Source organism: Apus apus, chromosome 4, assembly GCF_020740795.1.
Source record: "Apus apus isolate bApuApu2 chromosome 4, bApuApu2.pri.cur, whole genome shotgun sequence".
In the NCBI taxonomy this organism is placed as follows: Eukaryota; Metazoa; Chordata; class Aves; order Apodiformes; family Apodidae; genus Apus; species Apus apus.
Genome location: NC_067285.1, coordinates 20,216,530 through 20,239,553, shown reverse-complemented (window position 1 = coordinate 20,239,553; position 23,024 = coordinate 20,216,530). Strand labels below are relative to the sequence as shown.

The 23,024-nt window shown below is 45.6% G+C and overlaps 1 protein-coding gene and 1 pseudogene across 8 annotated transcripts in view; one reads left to right on the top strand and one right to left on the bottom strand.

Annotated features, from left to right (window-relative positions):
- The window catches only part of PAX2 (paired box 2), a 100,398-nt gene that overhangs the window by 28,199 nt on the left and 49,175 nt on the right, over window positions 1-23,024 (bottom strand). For all 8 annotated transcript variants that reach the window (XM_051619381.1, XM_051619377.1, XM_051619380.1 and 5 more), the window contains one exon: window positions 1,671-1,846. In XM_051619381.1, the coding sequence (XP_051475341.1) occupies window positions 1,671-1,846 (176 nt within the window). The remainder of the gene's footprint in view (window positions 1-1,670; window positions 1,847-23,024) is intronic.
- LOC127384990 (uncharacterized) lies at window positions 9,949-10,129 on the top strand (annotated as a pseudogene).

Below are 23,024 nucleotides of genomic sequence, written 5' to 3'. Positions count from 1 at the left end.
GCCTGTGTGCTGCTGTGAAAGGGAAGAGGAGTGAGGCCAGGTGTGGGATCTGGCCCCTAACCTGTGGTATTACAGAGCCTTGGTTCAGTGCTGTGGGGATGAGGACGGCTGCCTGTGCCAGCCCAGGGGAGAAGAAAGGGGAAATCCATGTCCCCTCCTCTTGGCTGAGCAGAGGCAGGAGGTGTTTGCCCTGATGACAAGGACAGCTGGGGCAGAGGACTGCAGTGACATGACTAAGACAGACAGACTGTAGCAAGCAGTCAGTGTAGGCCCTCTATAGCCAGGGTCGCTGCTGAGTCATTTGCCTCCTCTCCACTGTTACCTCTGTCCTAGCTCTTTAAAAACAAACAAAGAAGCCTCATCCCCTGCCTCTGTCACTCTGTGCACTGGGGTATGAAATTGGGGAGGGGGGAGCCACATGGATAACAGAAGGGTGGGAGGGGGAGAGCCATTGAATCTGAAAGGGTGTCCTGTCCGAAAGGCTCTGGTAATTGCCTTTTTATTGTGGTAGCCTCCGGACCAGACGCACTAGCTGGAGAAACCAGGAAGGCTACAAAACAGCAGGAAAAGTTGCTCTGATTAATATTACGTTAAATTAAAACTGATTTTCTGCTCTTTCTGCTCCGTTTTTTTCCATGCACTTTCCCAACCCCCTCCTCACATCTCCCCCTCCTCCAGCGGGCTCCCTGCTTGCTGCCCCCTCCCCACCCCTGTCCCTGCTTGGCTAGGACTGCCTAGTCATTTCCAATTCCTTCTCGTATTGATCTTCCTGTAGAAATCAGTTTTGTAATTAGCTGCAAATTAGGCCTTCTACTGGGGGTGAGCCTGCCCCCTGATTTATCACCAGAGTAATTCGCTGTGATCGGAGAGAAATTAAAATGAACTCAATTAGGCTTCGGATTTGCTTTATGGGCCCTGCTCAGAGTTTCAGGGGGAAAAATGACTGTGCTGGTGCTTAATAGTCTAATGAAAGTAAATAAAGGTTATTCATTGTAATAAACCCAGGGACTCTGGGATGAAGGGAGTCCACAGCCAGCCTCTCCTTCTCTTCCTTTGTTGGTTTATGGCTTGGGGCGGTTTAAAAAGACTTTTGATTTTCATTTTATTAAGACAAACAGCTTTTGGGATAAAAGGCCAGGGGAGTGGGGGAGTAAGGGAAAGGGGGGCCAGAGCTGCAGAAGTGCAGAAAACTAGGTTGGAGACGGGAGTAAAGTCTCAGCTTTGGACCATGAAGGAAAATGCTTCATTAAAGCCCACCCCTGTGGCTCGTTGGTCACCGGCATGATCTGAGAGTGCAGGAGTTTCCATGCAGTGCTGTGTGCCAGCGAACATGCATGGCAGTGTTTGTGTGTTCGTGGCAAAAACGTGCCCACATATCTGCAATTGTGTGTACACAGGGAAAGGCAGACATGATTTTTTAAAGACAAAACAGTGTGCATGTGTACGGCAAGTTCATGAGAGGCAGAGCAGGTGTATACATGTGCATCAGCACAGTCATACATTTTCAGCTAGAAAGTGCTGTAAAATATAAAGGTGATGTATGTGCAATACAGGTCCATGTGAGAACAAGGAGTGAAGAAGGTGAGAGTGATTTCACTTTCACTAAGGGAATCTCCCTGCCATCATCCTATGGGCACCTGTGGGTCCCCATGATCAGGCTGGGCCCTCACCTGCTCAGATTTGATGTGCTCTGATGTTTGAAAGACGTCAGGGTAAGAAGGACGCTCAAAAACTCGATCTAAAGCTTCCAGCTGCTGCTGGGTGAAAGTGTCGCCACGAAGGTGCTTCCGCAAACTGTCCACGCTGCTCTGGGAATCTCCATTGGGAACTGAGCCCTCGGATACATCTGCAGGGCACAGACAGAGAAAACAGGGAGTTAGCACCACCCTGGCTCAGATTAGCAAGGGATGCAGGACAAGGACAGAGTGGGAAAGAGCAGGGCCCTCCACCCCAGGAGCTGTGCCACTACCATGGGAAGGGGAGGCTGTGAGGACCAGAGAGAAGCCCCCTTCTGTCTGCTGGAGTGGCCAGGCTGCTCCTGCGAGCTCCATGGGTCTCTCCTGCCCAGGTGAGTGAGACTGTGGAGAATGGTGCTTGGCTCAGAGATGCGTTTCAGTTCCGCTGATTTTCAGGGTTAAAAATTGCCAAATCTCCATTGCTGAGCATAAAATGGGAGCAAAGCACAGCAATTAGCATCGCTAGAAGGCTACTGGAGAGGCAGCTCACAGAGAAACCAGAGTGCTGAGGATGGACCTGTATTGGAGAGAGCTGAGGAAGCCTGGCATGGAGAAAGGGCTCTCTTACAGCTTGGAAGGGAGTCAGCTCTGTAGTAGAAGTTATATCTCTGTTATAATTTCCTTCTCATCTGATCTTGTCCTGTTGTACCCCAGATGAGTCTTTCATCTGCCTCAGATAACAGGAACAATCCTGTTTCTGACTCCATTTTTCACCAGAGACAAGTCTCTCCCTGTAGATTGTCTGTCCCATCCAATTGGGACAGCCCATACATTGCCTTTTGTTATGATCTCTGTCCCATTCTTCTGTGTGTAGCTCATGATTTATCACAATCCCTATATCTGTTATAAAACTCCCTCCAAAACTGAATCTTTATCTGTATTGGTCCCTCTTACTATCCAAAATGAATTACTGTATTACAAAACCTAGTCCTACTCAGTGGGCATCAGTCTTCCTGGTATTCTTTTATTCTTACTAAGAAAAAAGCCTTTTTCTGGTAGAAGTATCACCAGAAGTGCATCTCTATGCCTGCAATATAATATAATCCCATCTCACTGCAGTGCCTCCTGCCATGTTCTGGCTGCCTCTATCTCTGCTGTGCCATCCCACATCTCTTACAGCCTACTCAACCCCTCTGAGGTGAGTCCATTATAAATGCCTTGCCCCATACAAAGTGAATATTTTTTGTGATAAACAATCTTATCACCCACCTGTTTGGGTTGGTTTTTTTTTCCCCTGTTATGCTCCAATTCAAATGAGGTGCATTTATCTCGGTCATAACCCCTTTTTATCTGAATTGAGTGAGTCTCCTGCTATTAGCATCTGTCACATCCAAGGTGAGTCTGTCTGTTATAACCTCCTGTCCCAGCTGAAGTGAATCTTCCTTTGTCATAATCCCTCATCTCATTGGAGGCAAGTCTGCTTATTATAATCTTCTCCAACTGTGCTGAGTATCTTTCTGCTGTCACCTCTCAGCCTAACTTTGGTGAGACTAGTTGTAATCCCCTGGGCTCATCCATGCTGATGTACCTTCATACTCCCCATGCTGAATCTCTGCTTACTGGGCTCCATCAGAAACAAGCCTGTCTCATCACCCCATCTAACGTAAGATCTGGTTCTCTTGCACTGTGATTACCTTCCATTTTTCTCACTATTATTCCTCATACTTCACACTTTCTTGATGGCTTCCAGTCTGTGAATTTCAGAAACTTGCTGTCTTTCAAGAAACTGGTTAAGGGATCTGTTATAGACCTTCTCTCTCCTCCATTGTGAGTATGTCCGTGGGCAGGCAAAGCTTCCAGAAGCCTGGAGTGACATTCACTCTGCAACAGCCAACACCATGCCACTCCACTGCTTCATCTTTTAGCTCATGGATGGTGCCAAGATGGGTATTTTCCTGGCACAGTTAATGCCCAACTGGTGGCCCAGAGTTATAACTGATCCTGCTGCCTTCTGGCTATGAGATATATCCGTTTATAGGTGATTATACGATATGATATAATCAATAGTACATTATATACAGTAACGTAGTACTGTACCACTCGCAAGACCATAGAAAATATTACATATTGATTTGTCCCAGCCAGCAGCCTTTCCTCATGCAGCCCCTTATCTCTCTTTCTTTTCCACCCCTAGCCAAAGCAGAGCTGTTTAATGGCACTGATTCCTGGCCTTTTCTCCTCTCCTTGGGCTTATTCGCACAAGGGAAAATTCTCAGGTTCCCAAAAGCTGGAGTTCTTGACAGATTTGACTAAGAAAACAAAGCAAAGACTGGGTTTGGTGGACTGCACGCTGTGTGTGTCACTGCAGTCTTCGTGTTTTAGATGGACTGGGCGGTTCCTGCAGGGAGTGGCTTTCAGGAGGACTGGGCTAGCGCAAGGCTCATGCTCCCAGTTCCAGTAGTTATTTCTCTCTGTTCCTCCCCGCAGAAAGCTGGCACAAAACTCCTGGGTCCAGGCTTTGAAAAAAATTGTGTGTTTCTGTATCAGCACTTGTCTCAACCTGCCTGCAGCCTGTGAAGCTGTTTGCCTTTCAGGATTTTTCCACGTGTCAGTCAGTGTGCATGACTCTGCACACTATGATGCTAATACACATGGGTATTTTTGCAGTAGATCATTATTCTGGTATTCTGTAGATTCTGCATCACCATACGCGCCTTAGCAACCATTTGTCTAGGATGGCAGCCCTACCTTGTGCACGGTGTTTGGTGTAAGTGAGCAGGTGTTCACAACTACAGTTAAACTTCCGTTGATTGTTATTAAACTGGATTTTACCCTTAGTGAGTTGCCTTGGGGGGTTGCACAGATTAGTGCACCCATGCACATGTATTTGCAATGCCTGCCTGCCTGCAGAGCTCTGTGCACGCGTGTCTCCCATGTGTGCACAGGGCACGCCTTTGTGTGAAGAAGCTGAAACCACAGCTTTCCCAAGTCACTGTAGGAGTCTCTTTTCCTTCATTTATTCAGGGGCCCTTCAGATCTTGACAAATCTGTCACTCTAAATTTGCGAGAGATTATGGTGCTCTCTCTCTAGCACAGAGAGAGGTGATATATGATATCTGCTGCCCCTATTGATTGCCTGATCTGGTGGCAGAGGGCTGGCGAAATGAACTTGAAATGAACATCATGCCTCAACTCATTGTGCGTATAATACACTACTTAATCCCACATTTTTCAGCCGCTATGGAATTCAATTGATCAATCATGTCCCTCTGATAGTACTGTTTTAGGGGTTATTGCTGCTCTGCTCACTGACCTATTTATTTATTTATTTGTGCCAGTGTGTGTGTTTGTGTGTGTGTGTGCACCTAAGTGCGTACATGTATTTGGGAAAGTCAGGACCAGCTGATAAGAAAGGACCTGTATAGTCAGTGGGAAATGAAAGAAAAGCATGAAGGGAGGAGAAAGGGAAGGAATGGGATTAGATAAGAAATCAGAATGATCAAAGCAAGCAAACAGATAGGGAGAGGTGGAAAAGTTGTAAGGAGAAAGGCGGTGCTTTGGTTCAGGTGGGAGTTCTGGACATGGCAGGGCAGGGGCACTCTGCCATGGCCTAGACTTTAAAATCTACAAAAGAAAATAAACTTTTGACAGAGGTCTGTAGGCTACTTCGAGGTGGACCTTGTCTAAACAGCTTGCAGTAGTACTGGATGTAATGGTAAGGCACACAAATCCCAGACTTGACAGAACAATAATATGAGCTGTGCATATGATTTTTACTTACGAAGAGGAGAAAGTTTCATGGAGATGATCTTGAAAGACAGATTTATATGTCTTGTGTTGCTAACACTGAGGCATTCACAGTCACAGATCACTATATTTTCTTCAAAACCAAAGGATTGTAAATTCCCTGTGTTTGTTTTCTGGTGTCAAAACCTATAGAGGATGTGTTTTGCTTTCTTTCCTGAAACTTCAAGGGACAGACACTTATCTCTGGTTTTAAATCAAGTTGCAGTTCTCATCTAGGCATATGACTCTGTGGGCTGGACTATAAGGAAAAGCCTCAAATACTGTAATACAGAAAGCATGGGAGCTGACAACTGGACGGGTATGAGCAAATGTGGCAGTAAGGAGCAGGGAGGTCTTTAGGGAAGAGATGGGGTCCATTAGAGGGCTGCAGGTAAAAGCAAAGGGAGAGGTCATTGGGAAAATTTTAGTTGAGAAAGACTAGCAGATCCCATGAGGAATGGCACTGTGGTGGGCAACAGTCACTTCAACTGATGAAGAGTGCTAGGAGTAAAAGCTTAAGGGATGGGGATTTGCCAAAAAAGCAGCTCTTGAAAAAGAGTGCCATAGTGAAGCAATGCTTCACCAGCAAGATGAGTCTGCGGATGCCACCTAGGTAACTGCACTGCCTTACCATTAGGAAGTACCATCACCTTTTTACTGGTGAGGGAAATTCTGTGTTAGTGTGACACAGGGACACGTCTCTTAAAATCAGAAGGATCTTAGGCAGCCTCAGAGGTGAACCATGGCCTTGGTCACTGTGTCTCTCACAAGAGTACATAGTTGCTGTCAGTGTGATCAGAACTGGCCTTGCACATCTGACAGGAAACATCTCGCCTCCCGAGGGGCTGCTGAGGGAGCGTACACAGCCTATGTTCAGTGGAAACCTTCAACACAAGACACAGAAATGCTCCACAGGTGTTACAAAAGTATCCTGACATATACCAAGGAAATGCTGTGCCAGAGCACACAGGAACAACCTTAACTACATCTAACACAGGGAATATGCCTATTGAATAGCTCCAAAACAGAAAGACATTCCCAGGTCTGGAAGCCACAAAGACACCATAATATGCAAGTAAGACAAAGCAGCATAATACAGTTACTTCCCTGGCTACAGCTGACAGAGAGCACCCTTGCTCAAGGTGGGACATGGCCATCTCAACAAATAACTTACAGACTCAGAGAATTGTTTTGGTTGGAAAAGACCTTTCAGATCAAGCCCAACCATTAAACTAGTACTGCCTAGTCTATTCAGAAGTACTGCTGACACAGGAAGACCTTTGTGAAACAGAAACCTGTAGAAGGGTCATGGGAAGCTGCGCAGCTGGGACACAAACATGGAGATACTGTTCTGTTTTGGGGCTGGGGCTATTACCCCCTCCATGTCATGTCTGCCTGCTGCCTCATGGGGCCCTCATCTAAGCTGGGGCTTCACAGCACTACCAATACAAATCACAGTCATAATAAAAGCGAATGTGACTGGCATGAGAACTGACAGCCAGGTGACACAGCAGAACCCATCTTATTGTCAGAGCCTCTGAGGGAAACACATCTGTCTAATGCAGCAGTGCTGAGCCAGCTGCTGAAATACCATCCCTCTGCACCACCAAGGCAACCTTGTCCTCTTCTGCAGCTTGCTTTTGTCACTGTCCCTGCTGGGTTGCTTAACTCAGAGCAGCCCTGTCCCACTCTCCAGACACTCGGTTCTGCATGTGTTGCCCTTTCCCAAGTCACCCTTTGTGTTAAGACTGTTCTTTCCCTTTATCCGATTTCCCTTCTCTTTTTTCCCCCTCTGATGTGTTCCCGTGTTCCCGTGCAGTTCAGGCCTGTCAGGCAGCTTTCCAGGACATCCCGGGGGGCCTTTCCCCACACTGCCAGTTGTTGCAGTTTCAAACTCAATTGTTCTCCTCGGTACTGAGGCAAATGGAGTCATTAATTACCTTCTATCGGCTGGGCTGAGTTCAGAACGCGATCAATAGGCAGCACTTGTCATTCACGGCAGCCAGCCCTGAGCAGACCCTTGTGCTGCATTCGGCGCAGGGCCAGGAAGGAGCCCAGTGCTACCAGACCCGGGCTTCAAACCCTGGCTTCGAGCTCTTCCTGGGAATAGCAGACCTCCTGTGTCTGAGCTGACCCTCAGCCAAGGGAGAGATCAGCGAGAAAGTACTGGATCACACATAGTTTCAAATGATCAGAAGTGTCTGGTACTGGTGTTCTGGTCTGCACAAGCTGATCCAGTCTGGCAGTCAAGATGTCTCTACAGACTCTGTTCGCATCCTCAATTATTATTAAACTGATACTGTACTCCTCACAATAGGGACAAGAGAAAGGACTCACAACCCCAGTCTGGCAATCTTTCCCGCTGTGCAACTTCCTTGCCTTACTCAGTCAAGTTTGGAAAAGGAAGAATGTAAAATTTGCTTTACATTTCCTCCCAGGAGAATTTTTGCAGCCTTTTGGGCAGCATGAAAGAAGGCATAATCTAAGTGGGTCAGTTCTGTATTTCAGCACATAGTAGTGCTGCACTAATTTTCAGAGCTTTGATTGTGATGGCTGAACTGATGGGGAGAAAGATGAATCTCAAATTCAGGTGAAAAGGACCGGGAAGTGAGTGCAGGATGGAGATGACAGAACATGGAAGGGGCAGGCAAGGTCCAGCAGTGCATAGAGAAGGGATGTTATCATCCCTTCTGTCAGTACCTGACAGCTGGGGGGCTGCAATGCTTTTAGCACAGGGGTTGTGTATGACACAATATCTCAGATGGAGAAGGGCTAGGAAGTGCAGCAGGGCTTACATGAGCAAAATGGCAATGCTCAATGAGAATGTAAATTAAATGAATTGTGTGTGCAAATGTGTAATGAAGTGTGTACTTGGATCTGTCTTGGATTATCATGGGAGCATGCAAATGTGCATTTAAGGAAGTGAGTGTGTGTATGTCTATGAAAATCATATGTATTTATTACAGCATCTAAGTGTATGGTTGCAAAGTCAGCCCAGAGTACCTGGGAAACCAAGTCTGTACAGACTTAGGCTTGTGCCTTAGACAGTAATAATCAGCACATCCAGCCTTACTGAATACACCAGTAAAGGCCTCTCCAGGTGTTAGGCTGCAAGCAGCTGCCTTAGATGTGTGTGCAACATGTACTACAGCATGTGTGGGACTGCAGATGAGGCATGTTAGCCTGGGTAGTCAAAGCTGGTGGCTTCTGTGTGAGCATCAGTAAAGCTCTGTGACCTTTGGGAATGCTGGAGGTGAGTGGACATATTCTGTTCTCAGTCAAGTTGTTGCAAAATTCCCTTACCCCAGAAGAGGCACTGGGGATTTATACCATTGTAATGAGGGTCAGTATGTGGGTCCAATATCTCTTACTAGCACTATTAGGCTTGACTGTTAGCCAGATAGAAGTGCAGCTGCCTCCAGGGCCCAGTAGACTCACTATGTTTATGTTGGCTGAGTAGCAAGCAGCACTATCACACAGCAGTCCAGCTCCTCTAGTTAGTGTAAGTCTGTAAGTCTCTTGCATTCCATGGTTATACTGATTTACACATCCTGAAAGTTATCAGAAGGGTTATCCTGATTTATGCTGTGGTGGTGTCCACAACATTACCTTTAGTGCAGAGCCCTTGCGGAGAGCTGCTGCCGCAGGAAAGCAAGGCACCAGGAGCTGTGCTGTTTCCTCTGCCAGGACAGATGATGTTCTTAGCACCATTAGCATGACCTAGCTCCCTCCTCTCATCTACCTAAGTGCATTTGTTGGGGAGCTACTTCGTGGTAGGATCCCCCTTGGTGAGCACATAAAAAAGGGAGGCTTTTGTTAGCTCCAAAAGACAGAAGCAACACAAGAAATTACATCACATGCAGCCCTAACTATGCTTGTTTAGAGAAACTGCTTGCATTTATGAAGTCTTTGGTGCGGAAAGCAGGGTTGCAAATGACTGCATCAGAGCGACAGTAAAGGCCATTAATTTCCTGTTATGTTTTCCTGTGTTGGGGGCTTTATTAATTTAATTTTACACTGTCGAACAACAGCGAGCACTGACACTGCCACACTCAGAGGGTTTTTTTTCCTCAAGCAGTGCTTTGCCTGACATGCAAATCAACAGTGCTATCAGCACTGCTAGAGACAAGGGAGAGAGAACAGAGCTGGGCTGTCCCTATCCAGTCCCATCCCTGAGATTCCAGAGGAGGACACTGGCACCTGAGAGGCCACCAGCACTAAGGCTCAGCAGATCTGGATCAGGTCATGGACTCCTCTACTGCATAGGCTAGAAAATATCAATTCCTCTTTAGTCTGCTGGATTCCATGGGCTTGGTCCCCCATTAACATGACTCTTAATACTTCCTTTCCTTCTCATTTCCCCTTGCTCTGAACTTTTCCTTCCTTTCATTCCTCCTTCTTTTCCCCTGCTACGCACTTTTACCTTAACCTCACAAGTCAAAGAAGGCTGTGCCTGCCCCTGAGCCAGATGCTAGCGAAACATGTTATCGCTTCTCGGCCTTTTGGCTAAGATCATGTGTAGTATCAAGTGTAGTGTAGTATGTTATTGGAAGCTTTTCTGAGTCAGCACTAAACCAGCGCTCAAGCAGAGTGTTTTTAGAGCTGCCATTTTTTGACATGCCATAAAACAAAGGCTCCAATCACTCAGAGTCATTAAAATTCCCATGGCATTTTTTTTCAAGAGTGCAGACATTAACCTGGCTGTCCTGAACAAAATCCAGCCTGAGTGATTACCCACAGCATATCTTAACTCTCTTGTGGTTTCCTTTGGACATGGCACAACAAAATCTCACTGTTGATACTCTCTATTGTTCAACATCTGCCATGGTCCACCCGAGAGAAAGCCACATTTCAGTAGTAAATGAGATCTTCAGAATGGGAAGGTTAATAAACAACATTATACAGGATTGGTAATTGCAAAATGCCATGCAATGAAAGAGCTACAGGCTTGTGATATACTGCAATCTGTTTGGACTGTCACCATGCAAACTCTCCTTTTGAATGCTTATGACTATAATAAATGTAAATCATTAGTAGAGTAATTTGGAATCTTTCTGCTGTGAACTCATGTAAAGGCCCTTACTGATACATGAAGGATCCTATAGTAATACAACCTCTGTAAGACGTGTGTTGGAGAGATGTTCCAAATGGTAAGAAGCAGTCCCCAAACTAGAGGGGAGCCAGTCATGGGTAGCAATCAGTTTCACAGACAAGAGAGGACTGTGCAGAGAAAAGCTGTAAATATCTTTGAGGATTAGCTAGTAGGGTATTTTTTAATTTGCTGGGATTTAGTAAAGTTGTCCCAAAGGGTAGGATAGTTCTGTTCTGCTTTCAAGGTCAACTCTTGTGTTCAAGGCCCACCTCATCCCGCACTAGATGCCAAAAGTCAAACCAAAAACCATCAGCTCTGTTGCTAAACCAAGCATGGAAATGTACCTGTCCTTTGTAACAGTTTTTTCTAAAACATCTAAGAAGACTTGATGGACATTTCATACTCAATAACCACCTCATTAAGCACTAATCAGATGCCTTCAAGCCTGTTCTGATGCAGATCCCCTAGCTTAAAAGCAGAATAACACCTCTGAGCTCCCAAAAAATTCAGAGGCAGCGAAAGAAAGAAATCCTGATCTACACCACATCCCAATGGAAACAGTAGTACCCATGACCTCGCTCCTGTTCCAGCACTGTGTTCCTCTGTGTTTTCCTGCAGTTGTTGACCTGTGTGGGAAGACTTTGTACCTTGAACCTAATGGAGTGTAAGCAGTAGGATGTTTGGACAGATGAAGGAAATGCAAAGGAGAAATATGGATCTAGGCATTATTTTTAGGCTCCTTGATAAAACTTTGACATTTTAAAGGGCCTTAATATAAGAATGAATTGCATTTGACACTATTCAGTGTCCTTTATCTGATTGATGCATGGAAAAATCACCTTCAAAGAATTATGGAAGGAGGCAAACAGAAGACAGACAGCCATGTCTGCTATACCTCTGTAGATAGATATCTGTATCTGCTTTTTCCAAGCCATCTACTGTCCTCCATATGCAAGGTCTTAAAGCTTAGCCTAGCCTCTGCAGGCCAGCACAAAATGCTGTTCATTTCAGGTCTTCCTTGGCAGCCACACAGGTAGTGGAGGAAATCTGATAGTCCCTGGAAGGGTCTTAAAATGTTCACAAACTGCCTTTTCCTTTAATGCAAGTTCTTGTGGCAAGATGAAGTACACTGTTTTTTTCTCTCTCTCCCTTCCACTCTAGTCACCTCCCTGTCCCTCATCTGTGCAGACAGGATTCTCACAGACTAATCACTTGGTGAGATCTTGTTGCTTCCCCTTGGGATCCTCTGAAACAAGGCTGGAGGATCTGATGCTATTGCTTAGGGAAGCACAGAGCTCCTGCTTTCCTTCCAAACAGCAGCAGGCCCCATTTTGGGAGCAGGGGGGGTTCTCTCTGGCTCTGACTGAGAACAAGGTGCATAGTGTTTTCCTTTAGCACAAGAAGATACCTCTCTATAGGAATTATTTCCTTCTATGAACGACAAGCAATGCTTAACATTACATCGACTTAGAGTTGGGAGTGCAGACATAGCCAAATTAGGAGCTAATTGGTGCACTGGGGATTGACTGTTGGGCTCCCTTAGCTGCTGGGATGTGACTGAAAAGAGAGAGAGACAGAAAGGGAGAGAGCAGGAGCCATCCTCCACGAACACCTCTCTAAAGGTTGGGATTCCTGAGGCCGCTGCTGTCTCTGCTGTCAAGGTCAGCAGGTTCAGGTTCACTGAACGGTCAGGATGGTTTGAATTACTGGCACTGCCTGCCGATTCCTCTGCTGATCCTGATCTGCCTTCCAGCGCTGGCTGCAGGATGCTGCTCCCTGGCTGCGCACGGTGTGGGACACAGGGAATGTCAGAGATGCTCTTGTCAAGAGAATAAGTTTTTAGGAAGATTTAAGGAGCCAAGGCAATGCCAAAGAAAGGCACATGCTCCACACACTGAGCACATGGAGACCAGGCTTCCAGAACTAGCAGTTCTGATCCATTTTCCTTTTATCTGAATAACTGTCCCCTGCAAGTGTCTGTCTCTCATGAAGGTTAAGAGAATGGCTTGAATAGGGCCTATCACACTGTTACGGGGTGACAAACCTGTTGGTGAAGATTTCTGTCCAATGCTATATATAGGTAGGAAGCCTGGTGAACAAAGACTAACATGCGAGTCTTTATGTAAACCACGCTGGTAGGATATTTTCTCCCCAAAAAAACATACCTAGGTGTGTGACCAGGCTAAAAGGCAGAGGTAGCTAAGCATGTTTCTACAAGGTTGTCTGCAGAAGGTGCTCAGAAAGCTGCCTGCCAATGTGCACCCCAGCAGGCAGGCTTGGAGCCACTAAAAGGGACCTCACCAGAGCAGATGTCAAGAAGCCATGTCTGCAGGGGTATGAGTATGCAAGGCAGGCTGCTAGTGTCATAGATATGAGCTTCAGTGTGCAGCTGAGTGCCGAGACATCTGTCTATACTGTACACATGTGCTGTCCAAGCATCCATAGCAGCAGTGATAGCAGAAGTAAGCATGTGAGAAAGAGCATGGCAGGAGAAAGCAACAAAAGGGAATCAGAAGAGGACTGGGAACTGTGTGGAAGTAGTGTCCGGTGTTTGTCTTTGACAGGAACATCTCCACAGGTGTCATTGACTGGCTTTCGGTGGAGCCCTCTCAGTCCATAAAATAGAGTGCTCATTTTTGCTTATTATTCAGAGGTTTGTTGTGTACCTCTGTGAGGCAGTTAGCTCCTGGGTGCAATCAGCTACATCTGCCTATAGTTATGTAAACATAGCTTTCATACCTCTGCATCAGCCTGCCATTTCTACACATTTCTACACCTGGAGGAAACTCAGGGTAACACTGAGAATGGAGCTTCAAGGGGGTGCCCACACCTGGTGCCAACACGAGACTTCTTGTGCAGCGCTCTCAGTGCTCCCCAGGACAGGGAATAGATCAGGGTGAACATCACACAATGTCCTCTGTAAATGGGAAGCCCTTGTTGCCTCTAAGCTCAGGACGGGTATTCTGAGAAGGTTCTCTATGTGGCCTGGTCCCTATGAATTAGGAAGTACATTGTGCCTGCCATCACCTCTGCTCTTGACTCCTTTCCCAGTTCTCTCTTCCCACTCAGAGCAAGGAGCTCTGGCACGAAGCATCAGGGACAGTGCTCAGCATCGTGCTGGTTTACATTAATGAGATACACTCAGTGTAATCCTGCAAAGGATTCAGCTCTACAAAAGGAGGCAATAGCAGGCTGCCATGAACAGAGTAGCTCAGGTAATTGGTTTATCTATCTAGAAGCAGTAGTAGCAATCTCTGCACAGACAGAGTAGCAGTAAAGTCTCTTCCTTAAGGCTATTTCCTTTGTCTTTTCAATTGCTTGCACATCCATGTGAGAGAGAGAGAGAGGAAGAGAGAGAGCTAGAGAGAGGGAGAAATGTTAATTTGTGAATTAATGGCTTTTCTCAGCGGAATTGTAAATTCAAATGTCACCTCACAGGGTGACACTACGCTGGGCTGCTGAAGAAGCAATGATAAGATCCCCCTCCATCCCCATGCCAACATAGACCCATGCCCCTCCCCTCCCTGAAAGATAGCTACGGAGTGGAACATGCTACTTTTAATTTGCAATAACAACACAGAAGAGGGACTCAATGACTGCTTTCTGACCCTCCCTTCCACAACAAGCCAGGCCACATCTTTTCCTTTCCACCTCTACCTCCTTCCACTCCCTGTTCAACCCCTCCCATTTTAAACTGGGTCCAAAACAACACTATCTCAACTCCCCCCACCCCAAACTAATCAAAGGATGAGCTAAGGGAGGGCTTTTTAGAATGGATGCCTCTGCAACCTGCTCTTCTCCTGCAATAATCAGGTGAATTAATGACCCTGAAGTTAAAGTGAGCGCTGATACTCAGGCGTTGTGCAGCGTAGGGGAGAAAGCCTTCATTGTTTTCAAGCAGGAGGCGGGCAGCAGCAAGGGAGATTCGTGGATGGAGATTGAATATGCAATTTTCTTTCACCTTGCCAAGAGCTGCCCCTGGGCTGTGCCTGGCCTAAATTTTTTTTTCTTCTTGCCGTCTCTGCCTTATCCGGCCCTCCCACCTCCCTTCCATTCTTTCCAGAAAATTACCTTCAAAATTGATTTCCACTTTTACAAACAAATATAATGGGAACATGAGGGGGAAAAAAATCTTGGGCTGTGATGAATTAGGGCTGTCAGGTGCTTCCAAGTCTCCTTTGTTTTTGTTTTACTGCCCGTTAGGTTCTTTGTTTTTCCAGCAACTGGGAATAGTGCCCCTGCCTACACAGTCCCTATGGTCTGTGGCTACCGTCACAGGATATGTCCATCATTTGATGTCATCACTGTGTTATCCCTGCTGTCCATCGCTGTGATGCAAACAGACTCTGCTAACAGGCTGCCCCAGCTCTTCACACCAGGATGCAACTGATCTCCTCATGGAGACACTCTGTGTCCCACGCTGCCAGTGACCTGGCTCCTGCAGCCACTATACAGGTCCATTGAATTGTCTCAGATCTTCACCCTGCTCCTTCAGCTCCCCTTTGATCTATTCAACTGATCCTTGATGGAGGTCTCCCAGCCCTCCCTGTTCTGATAGACCAGCCTGGGTCATCATCATGTCACCTTGATTCCTGCTGTGCCTCAGTGCCACCTGGATTCCATAGCAGTATTGCCCTTATGTCATATTGCCATGCTACTTGACCCCAAAACAGTGTCTTCTCCATCTCCCACTGCCATTTGCACCCTGATCTACTGTTATACCTGTCTCATGTCCCATTGCCACATCACCAACAACCCTCTAAAAACATAATTTGCCTGTACTTTGCCAGCTATTCCTGATCCTTTTTGCACTTTATTCTGTCATTATCCTAGGATCCTTGTGGATCCAGGCACCATGACTCCCATACTCTTTCAATCCATGAAAAAATGTCATCTCCCTGAATGCAGGCAGAAACAGTGTACAACTCATCTAGAGTGAGCAAAGTGAGCAAGAAGATCCAGAGAGAGACAGGCACCAGCAAAACTAGGGAGCAGGCTCTGCACAGGGGGACACATGGAGCAGACAGAGATACAGGGATGACTTGCAGCTCTCTGACTCTTGCTGACACAAGCTGCAATAACCCCTCCCAGGAATGAGTTGAAAAGTGGAAGGAGAAGATCTAAGCACAAACTAAATACCGGTAAGCAGTCAGACAAGCACACATTCCCAGCACTCACACATATAAACTTAAAGAAAAGCTCTAACCATAAGTAAGACTCACAAAATGTAGCCAATAACATTTAAAGACACAAGAATGCAAACTGGAACACAAGGAGGTACTACTGCGGGTCCATGTCAATTAAATGTAATTTCTGAATAAACAAATAACTTACAAAAATGTACATACACTAAACAAAAACCTGGAAGTCAAAGGAATTTCCTTAAATTCATATATGCAAAATTAAATCATATAAAGAAATACAAACTATTTGCATAAATAAACAGCCTTCACACAGACAAGAACAACCAATACATATATATACACACAACATACACACAAATATATAACCTCAATGCAAATACACATCTGTACAAACTGTATACAGAAGTGTACAGCACTAACAGGCTCAATATTCATAACCACACCACAAAGATAAAGTGATAGTCCAAGTATGTAGCAACACATACACACAGAATATACATAGATATATACAACATTCACATATATGCTCAAAATGTGAATACAAATACCTGGCATTCATAGGAATACATAGCACTAATGCTGAGCCATACATGCCCAGACATCCATATGATCCACAACATGCATACTCCTACTAGGCAATGTTATACACAGCTTAACATTCACATTTTCTAGGTCTCCATAGGCATGCACAAAAATACGGGTCCAGCCTGCCACTCACCCCAGTATATAAGCACAGATAAGTAGAAACCAGTAATCCTAACACAGAAATACAGAAAACAAACAGTTGTGCATTCCTAGAGACACAAATACACAAGCAGAGACACACACAAATACAGCTGAAGCCAGACCAGCTTGTCTTCAGATAGTACCAAACCCTGCCCAACTGAGCAGCACTGTAAGCTTTAGTAGCTGCAGATTTCTGTCCAAACTGCTTTCTGTGATGTAAGCTTTTAACTCTCCCTTACCTGAAGTCCTCCTGGGCAATGTATACCCCACAAGCCCTCAGGGTGTGTGCAGATACACACACACATACTGCCTCTCTTGCTTCAAGACTGACCTCCAGATTCGTGGTGCAGCAGCCCACATTTCTGACAGTGCTGTGCTGCTTATTCATTGCCCTTTATCCAGTTTTCCCCTCCTCTCTTTTTCCACACGTACTCTCCGTTACCTGACCATCCTCCTACAGTTTATTTAGAGAGGTGCAGGATGAGGAGCAGGTGCCTTTCTTATGTCCTCCTAGGAGTTTTGGTAGCCAAAGACCCTCAGGAGGGATAGGTGAGTGGCTGCTGAGAATAAACTCCCTCTTCGATTTACATTTTTACCTAGAATTGAAAGAAGTGTTACCTATACTTGCATGTACAGACCCAATGAGCCTGAAGATCCCCCATGACCACTGCTGTTTGCAGTGATACACCATTGCTGCAAGCTGATAGCCCTTAGAAACTCAGCCACACTTCATGAAACAACACAGTCCCAGGGAAAAGAAGAGAAAGACACTGTCAGAGTGTGAAACACTACAGAAACTGCTCACCCCATGTGCACAGCCATAAACTGCTGGGCGCACACCCCGCAACTACATGTGATGGTTGGAACATGGAGTGAGCACCTGAAGCAATGTAAATGCATGTGTCTCTGGTGTCACTAAGACTGACCTGCAATAAAGCAATCATACAGCGTAATGCAAACACATCAGCTGTGGTGACAAGAAATCACAGCATGAAACAATACAGCCACAGCACTGACAGTAGTGCTGTCGTGTCACCTGCTGCTGTCCAAATACACTCTGTTGTCTTCAACAACACAACAGTTTTGGGAGAACAGAAATATACCTAATATGCCCAGAGATGAACATACATAAGGTGCTGTGATACAGGCAAGTGGAATGACTCACACATATTCTTTGTAAACATATGCAGGCAGCATAGGAAAACAAATGTATTTCCCTACAGAGCAGTTAAGGGCTAGACCTCTCTGCACTAGAACAACTACAGCACTGGTAAAGCATCATCATACTGCAGATGACAGCATAAGCACGTGGTATGTCCTGAAATGACCCCAGTATGCTGTGGAACAATACAGTCATATTTTGTGAAAACACAGAGTTCTCAATGCAGCACTGCAGTGACATAGCCGCATTGACTTCGTTCTCATGGCCAGTGACAGTCTGTTGTCAGTCAACATATACATCAGCTGCAGTAACAACTATATGAATTTCAATGGCAGTACAGTCTGTAGTGAGATACCAACAATTACCACATTGAAAACAACCTTACTGGATGGAATGATGCAGACGTAGCACCAGAAACAATTCACAGCTGCCTCTGTGAAGAGTGTAACAGCCTTGAGCGTAATGGGGCAGCATAGCAAGCAGTGATACAGTTAATCCCATCATTAGTGTCTCAAACACACAACCTATATTGATACAGCTACAACAACATGATAATCACAACCAAACTACCTGCAAACACATACCGAAGACAATGACACATAGTCACCTGAACTATCACAACCACATCTCCCAAATTATATTATCATTGCCACTCTGAACAACACAAATGTGATCCTACTTGCAGTGGCACACTCAGCTGCTGCATATCTACTCAGAACTCAGACATTCTTAAGCACATTATATATCTCTCCTCTCTGTGCTATGTTCCACTTAAACAATTGAGTTAAAAATTTTCTTCATGACAGTTTATGTCCCAGGGCAGTATCTAAAAAAACAACTTCCAGAACTGGGACTGTTACAGATCTCCCTGCCGCACATTTCACCAGAAAGAAGCATTTCTACTTTCCCAGCAGGAAAATGAGATCATGGTCATGTACAAAAACCCCCAAGCTGAATGCTGTGAAAACCCTGCCCTGCAGTCAGAGTCTCCCACTTGGAATAAAGGAAGAGAAACAGTCAGAAAATTATGCATGCAGCACCAACGAGAAGTGCATAGGTGCTGCCCATCCTGTAGCTACAGGATTAACAGTGCAAGTGCTCCTGCTGCTAAAAGACAGCACCCTGTTCTGCATATGTAGCTCCACTGCATTTTGTCGAGTACAGTTGATCACCTGCACTGATGCAGCTAATGCTCTTTGGAAAACACGTCCGATCTGCTGAAATGTTGGTGACCCTTTACTGTTCCCCTGCAATGACACAGCTCTGTATTGCTTACTTCAACGTAAATCACTGATAATCAAAATGACAGCTGAAGAAGGGAAAGGAAGAACTTCTGCCTTCTCAGGTTTACTCCCCAAAGTCTGCTGGGGGTTCCTTTACTGCAAACAGCCTGAGTGTTAGTGCCATTTACAGAAGCAATCACTCCATCCCCTCCTCTCCCACAAACCTACTGCTGATATTAGCAATGATCATACTAACAAGCCTGTGGGTTTTATTACTACTGATACTAATAATACTGGATACATTACGTCTGCTCCCGCCAATAACAGGCTGCAGATATGATCCCTGCTAATGCCGATAATACTGGGGAATATTATCTCTGCCATTGTCAGCACTGCAGATGTTATTGCCAGTAATGCTGTCAAATACTACAGATGTTGTCAGGGACCAAGATTAATAATGCTGAGATTGTTACAGCACCAGTCTCACTGGAACACAAATCCCAAATGAAAATTTGGGTCTATAGAGGAAGTCCATTTGTGGCCCGCTATGGAGAGAAAGAGCTATTTCTAATAAGAGTGGTTTTGTAAAGATTCCAAAAGTTTCACCCAACTGGACATGCTGTGGCATGCAGGGAGCAGTTTGAAATAATGTTTTCATATTATCTGCCTACTTATCCATCTATCTATCCATCCTTCCCTTTCTCTCTCTCCCTTTTTCTCTTTATACAGTGCTCCAGACTACAGTATGAGTGATATTAATTTTTTTTAGTGCCTTTGAGTCACCCTAATTCTCATCCTTTAGGCTATCAATCAGGAGATTATGAAACAATGGGAATATTTTCTTATTATTTTTCCCTTTTATCCTTCTGGACTTCTTATTGGTGCCTCATGGTCTGACAATGACCCTGCTGAGCCTGGCCTGCCATCACAGGATAGTGCGATATTAGGATCATGAAGACTTAGGAGTTCCTGTTTCCAGCTGCAGCTTGATACTGAAAGACCCTCAGTGGGCTTGGAAAATTCATTATATGTTGCAGGTCCTCTTCTGCCTCTGGGATGTGATGGGTGTAAGTAGTGGGGAAAGACAGAAACTACAGCAACATTGGCTGTGCCCATAGACTGCAAGAAATGGCACATGCTCTGCTACACAAGTGGTGGTGAATTTTTTAGCCAAATTATTTTAAAAATTGTAGGAGGCCAACTCTCTGCTTTGTCCAATCTGTCAGTGCAGTCAGGGGGTTTACAATCACAGTTCAAAACTGAAACAAAGGAATTAATGATCTTAACAGGGCAAATCCTGACCATCCTTCCTAAGTGATCACATGAGGAAGACACACTGAGTTTTGAGGGAAGACTTGTGATCTGACGGTTCTGTGTTTTCACTAGTAGACACTCAGAACTACCTCCCTGCTAGCTCCATCTCAGTGCCCTAGTCTTTCCAGGCCACCCTTGTGGTTGCAACCAGCACATTTAGTAGCTTGGGATTTCCCCCTCTTCCCTCTAACTCCCTGTGAGGGACACACCTGGCTGTCAGCGTCCATCGCTGAGCCCACCTCATGCATCCGTCTGGCTCCTTCTGTCCAACTTGGGAGTTCTGCTACATCATCTTGACACATAATTATCTCTCCTCTTCTTAATCATCTGTGCTACTGCCTAATGCAGGCACCAGCTGCAGCAAGGAGGACCTGGGGGAGGGGGTGTGCTCAGATAGAGGCTCCTCTATCTTTTTCCCACCCTGTTCCCCCCAGCCACCACGGAAGTTGCTAACATGGTTTTGAGAGCTGGGGATTCAGGAGCAGCTTGGTACTTCCCCCCCTTTCTGCTGAACTGCATTCCTCACAGAGGAATCCTTGCAGCAAAGCTGGTCCAACAGAGCGGAAAGGAGAGAGCAGTGCTGCTTCTTCTGTCTCCTTAAGGGAAGAGCCAGCTCCAAAATGCTCGGTGTCACGGTTTGACAAACCAGGACACTGGGAAAGTAGATGTGCATTGGGAGATCATAAAGGCTTTTCAACATGAGAATAAACCCTGCAATTAAGAAACTGCAATAAAACAGTGCTGAGAATCTCTGGGGAATACTGAGAAGGTGTATACATCCGATATGATCATGAAAGAAATACCTGCACTGGATTTCTTGCCTGTTGTTCCTAATCCCCACCTCAGCTAGGAACAATCAGATCCTTCAGGAGCTAAAGCGGGATTTCCCAGGAGTGAATGCAGTCTGTGCACAACCTCCCCTTGGACTCTTCTAGCCTTATGATCCAACCCTATTCAGCAGCTGGCAGGGGGTCCCACACAAGGTTTCTCTGGGACAGCAATGCAACATCTCCCTGCAGGAGATATCTGGGATGGCAGCATGAAGGCTGTTCTCTAAGGCAGTGGCAGCTGTGTCATGTGACTTCCACCTCAACTCTGAGAGCTAAAGACAAGCAACATCTCCAGGACTGTCTGGTACCTTTTTTATTCCAAGTGGAATATGTAGGCTCTTGGCAAACAGCAAGGAGTTGCAGTGTGTTGGTTGCCCTTCATAAATTAAAACTGGTATGAATTAAGGACAAACACAGACAGTTGTTCTTACTGTCAATCTATTGTGAAGTGTCACAGTCTTAGACGGCTGCTAGGCTGTTTCTGTGTTTAATTGTACTGCTTCAAAAAAGTACAGGTTCTGAAAGTGACTGTGTAGCTGCATCTGAAGTGGTATGATCTTTTCAGGTATTTGGAAAGAATAGCTACTAGAGCCAGACTGAAATGCTTCATTTCAAAATGAGATACAGAGGCACCATGTTGAGTGCTGGTGATCAACAGACTTGACTATATTGAGAACAAGGGTTCAAAAAAACCCCAAATAACTGTCAAGAGATTTGCACAACCATTAGAGAAACTTGTCACTCTGTTTGAAATGTCACTATTTCCTGTATATGTGATGATAGGAAACGCTGGAGGGATTTGCAGTGTTTGCAGTCTCTTATTCCTGATATTTTTTTACTTTGAGGCATTCTCTCAGTCCTTCCATTCCTATACTTTTCTCTTAGCTGGGCCCTACTGCCATCTAGCTGGGAAATGGATCTTCCTCTGGGGCCTGATCCAATTGCCAATGACATCAGCAAAAATCTTCCCATTTACTTTAATTTGTTGGATTGGGTCCTCACCTCTAGGTTTACTTTGCAGTAAGGAGAAAGGGGTCACGATGACTGCCTTTTGTTCTTGGAATTAGTATGTTTATTTGGATCAAAAGCTTACAGATGTGAACCTCACTAGAACCAATGCTGAGAAAATTACTGTCGGAACCCCAAAATGCAGCATCTGCCTCAGGAGAGTTTTCTCACCACATACCACAGAGAACCCTCATGTTCTCTTGCACCTCACAACCTTGGGGTTAGAGCACATGCAGCTCACTTAGCCACCTGTACTGCTCAGAGGTTCCTCCACACAACAGACAACAGTGCAAAACAGCATACTGAAGGCAAGGCTGAACTGAGCAAACTGGTCAGGTACTACTGTTGGAAAAGCTCATTCCTGACCCTCAATTTTTTAATGCATCAAATTAAAGAGCAAGATTTAAGACAAAAATCACAAAGCCACCATAAGAACATCAAGACCTTATCTACCCCTCCTAACTCAGTCTATCTAGACCCCAGGCTCCAGCTTTTGGCTCATTTCAGGATTCACTTTGCCCTGCGTCCTTTCCAGCAGTTAGGAAGGAAAGCAAGGTATCTTAATCCTGATTTCTTAGAGCCATAGCGAAAGGCTTAGATAGCAACCTTAGGGCCACAGTACTCAGAAGACCTCCTGTTCTGCTTTCAGACTGTTGCAAGCATGGCAGTTCTGGTGTGGTAGATGCTACCCATTGGAAACTGGGCCCTTAAGATCACCAGCTAATATAGCTCAGAGCAAGTCACAAGGTAAGAACTTGTTTGCAAGGGGAAAGAAAGATAGCTCCCACATTGCTGGTGCTTCTCTGAGATGACATTTTGTTTGAAACTGTGTGAGTCGGGGAAACCATGTTTACCCACAGTTCAAAGTCCGGGCACCTGCTGGCACCTGGGGAGTTCAGTTCCAGCCATTTCCAGCAGTGAATGAAGTTGGGATCAGCTCCAGCAATGGAGATGGCTCTCTGCCTGCTGAGCAGATGTCTGGAGACACAGCCTGTCATGAAAGGGCCTCGGAAGAAGAGCATTCCAAGCCAGCAGGGCAGTGGCGAGGAACTGGTCTCTGTTG